Raw genomic sequence first — 3,558 nt, 5'->3', positions numbered from 1 at the left:
GAAAGATAGACAAAAGTCTTGGTCTATTTTTAGGTTCCCAGCGTTTTTCCCCAGAAGAAATCCAGTGCAAAGTCAGAGCTTAAAACAGACATAGTAAGCTGAATCCAGAACAAAGTCTGATGACACTGGGTGCATTAAGGACATTAGGGCTGGAATAACTATGATTGAGCACAATAAACTTGAGCACAAGAGCTCCTTTTCACTATTAGCTCTTTATTAACTGATAAAAAGAGTTAGTTTTCCATTATGCTCTGTCACCATTATGCAACCTAGTCATTGACCCAAAGTTATCTGATGTCTAAACTCAACAGTATTCAAGGGGGTGGATGTGGAGAAGACCAGAGTGTACCTAAGAGGTTAAAAATTACAAAGAAAAGAGAAAGGGTATGAGAGAGAAAATAAATAAATAAAAAGATGCCAAAGAAAAGCAGAATAGTTGGCATACTAATCTAAGATGAAATACTGAGGAAGATTACTATGCAGAGAATGGAGAATACTAAAAGTATTCATCTTGTCTGATACCTGAAATATTAATTTTCCCACTATATTTTGAAATTTTAAGTATGTACAACCTTCTAATGTATAAATTTCCTCTCCTATTCTTTGCCTCCTTGTTTCAATTTTTGGGTTCCCACTTCAAAAATTCCATTAGCATGTGGGGAATTCTCCAAGTCATTTCAGAATTAATTTTCTTATGTTACTGGAGGCCCTTCCTTCTATCTTGGGGTCAATCTCAGTTCCAAACATTTCTCTGTGCTCTTCTTATGGGACTGAATTAAAAACATTTATTTCCCAGGATTTTCTCACTAGTAATGCTACTGTGACCCCTTTGAGTTTGTTTCCCCAAATGGTTCTTCAGTCTACATTTTCCTTGTCCCACATTATTTAAACAGCAATTAGTAACTCACCTTCAATGCTAAAGGCAGTAATTCAGACTCACGAGCTTTTTTTGTCTATATAATAAAACTTTTAACTGCTTCTTTATATCAAAGTCAATAAGTAACTTTGTACCTGATGACACATTTTTATTAATTATAGCTCTTTGGGTGCGAATGACAAAAATATTATTAATATGAATTAGCTTAAACCCAAAGAAGAGTTTACTGATCCTTAAATCAAAGCACATGAAGGACAAGTTAAGTGTCTTAAGGAATAGAAATCAGAATCTCCCATGTCACCAGAAGCTTCTCTCCATGTCCCTCTTCTCTGCTTTTCCTTCTTCTGTTTCTTGGGTAAATTTCTATACACAGAAGACCTTGTCTCCACACCTTCACATGTACTCCATTGTTGTCTTGTATATATGATAAAATGTGCCCTATAGTCACAGGTCCAATTAGAAAAAGTTTTTTTTTTTAAAAAAAAGGTGTTATGGATGACAAATCAATAAATGTCCATAGCACATGATTGGAATAGTGATAACCTTCGATGGTTATTCTTACAGTCCTAGAGAGTTATTACTAAATGAATTCTGAAAGCTTTAGCTGAATATTCACACTACATTTAGGCTCTGAAACAAATAAATTACTTAAATGATGATAAACACAGAGAGTGTCCTACCCCAGATATAAATAGCGTCCTACAAAGATCTATTTTTATTCTCACGATCACAGCTAAGCAGTGGATTCCAAGGATACCCAGGCAGTTTCTCGTCTCCCATTCAATAGGGAAGTAAATAAAAAAAAAAAAAAAAAAGACCATTTTATGTTTGTTGAGAAACTCAACAACCTCAAAGAAAAGCATCCAGGTCATAAAAATTCTATAAACTTAAAATTTATAAGTATAAAACTTTAATAACAAGCCAAAAGATGTCTACCTATGAGTCATTACTCACAGTTTTAAACTCAATCTCTCCTTTCTCTATTTCTGTTACACACACACACACAGACACACACACACATTGAATAGCTTATTTTTCCATATATTCAAAGACAACCATACTTTGCTCTAATACCTGACACTCGGTATTTTCTCTTTTTCACTCCAATATAACATATTTGTTCAAATCTTTGATATAGTATGTTTTATAAATATTTCATCAGCTACTGGACATCTTATGAACAACATTCAAATTATTTTGAAAATATAAACTCAAAACCAGATAGGATGGTTAGCACAGGATGTCTTCATGGAAAACACTTGAGCATGTTGACGCTATCCTGGGCATACTCTTCGTAATGCTGTGAAAAACCCTATTAGCTTTGATGGCAGAAGGCACACATTCATTAGCTCTTAGGCACCATGGTGCCCAGAGAATCTCCCGGTCTGATGTTATTCCCGGTCTGATGTTATTCCCGGTCTGGGAAAATGGATTTTCTAGGGAAGGTATGAAAGCCCAGAGCTCCAAAGACAGACTACAAGTCACACTTCGAAAATCAATAAAGAATAACGAGAACATACTGGAAGCAAAAGTGAATACATTTATTAGGTTAAACACAACTGAATATCCATACATTTTGTAAGAAGAATTTATGTAATCATCAATTGCTTGTTTCAAAATTATACATATTTAACTCTACATTTTGGTAATTTATTAATTTCATAGTCTGAAAGAGCTATTTTGTCAGCTAGTACTTAATGCCAGAGAAAAGTTGAAGAGCTGATGGTAAGAAGTATAGCTAGTATGGCAGAAGAAACTTATAAAGAGCAGCTTTAAGAGGAGACTCAGACACTGTGTTTAAAAGACTTGGAAATTTAGCAAATTGATCTATAGAAGCCAGATCCGCAGGCTGGTCTGTAACAAGAGGACTGGCAGCTCCTAGAAGCCAGATAGGTTGGGCGGCAGAATCTGGATCCATAGCCCAGGGACGGGAAGCCACACACTCCATAGCCCAGAGGTTGGAAGCCACTGGGTCCACAGCCCAGGGAATAGCAGCTCCTTGATCCATAGTCCAGGGAGCGACAGCTGCTGGACCCAAAGCCCAGAGATCCGGAATAAATTGGCTGGCAAGGACTGCAGATTGTGGAGGTCCTTGGGCGATAGCAGGATGTCTGGCAGGGACTGGGGACCACACAGGATGTCTGGCAGGGGCTGGACACCACACAGGACGTCTCGCAGCTGGTGGGCTCACAGCGGGTCTCCTGACAGCCACTGTAGAGAGAGGAGCCCAGCTGGCAGGCGCTGGGAGAACAGAGGTTAGTGCCGAGGACCAGGTTGCTGGGGTAGGAAGAGCCACAGGAAGTGGTTGGTGATTGCAAGTAGCCTCCAAAAGAACGGGAGGAGAAGTTTCCAGAGCAGCAGTTGTAGGACATGATGGCAGGAGGTGTGAGTTCAACTGAGTTACAGTGAGATGATTCCCTGAGTTTCAATGTCATGGTCTGCACTCCAAGTTATTTATACTTTTAGATGTGGGTGTGTCTGTCCACTGTCTAGATGCTCCTTCCGCTTTGCTCACCTTTTATGAAAGAATGCTTCTCTATGTTATTGTTTTATTTGTCATATCTTCATATACTTAATTGTCCTTTACTCATTATGATACTCTTAGGATGAAGCCACTTAGTTTCTTTCTCCTGGAATTTGCTGTGGTTTGACCTTCAATGTCAGGTCATCACATTTCTTAG

The 3,558-nt window shown here is 38.3% G+C and overlaps 1 protein-coding gene across 2 annotated transcripts; it reads right to left on the bottom strand.

The window, feature by feature from the left end:
- Positions 1-2,691: 2,691 nt before the first annotated feature.
- Positions 2,692-3,288, bottom strand: LOC102483396 (keratin-associated protein 13-1). 2 transcript variants are annotated; one of them, XM_027774492.1, is made up of 2 exons: positions 3,047-3,249; positions 2,692-2,998 (listed from the first exon to the last, which is right to left on the bottom strand). In XM_027774492.1, the coding sequence occupies exons 1-2, from the start codon at positions 3,247-3,249 to the stop codon at positions 2,692-2,694; spliced, it is 510 nt and encodes a 169-aa protein (XP_027630293.1). The 2 variants fall into 2 exon arrangements, with proteins under 2 accessions (XP_027630293.1, XP_006155351.1); XM_006155289.1 differs by having other exon boundaries at positions 2,692-3,288.
- Positions 3,289-3,558: the final 270 nt, after the last annotated feature.

The sequence above is a fragment of the Tupaia chinensis genome, unplaced genomic scaffold (genome assembly GCF_000334495.1).
Source record: "Tupaia chinensis unplaced genomic scaffold, TupChi_1.0 Scaffold000443_1, whole genome shotgun sequence".
NCBI lineage: Eukaryota > Metazoa > Chordata > Mammalia > Scandentia > Tupaiidae > Tupaia > Tupaia belangeri.
The sequence above is the reverse complement of the archived record's forward strand: the minus strand, read 5'-3'. Positions and strand labels throughout refer to the sequence as shown.

Excerpts from the sequence above, each read along its gene's own strand:
- LOC102483396 (XM_006155289.1), bottom strand. The coding sequence starts at position 3,249 with ATGTCCTACAACTGCTGCTCTGGAAACTTCTCCTCCCGTTCTTTTGGA.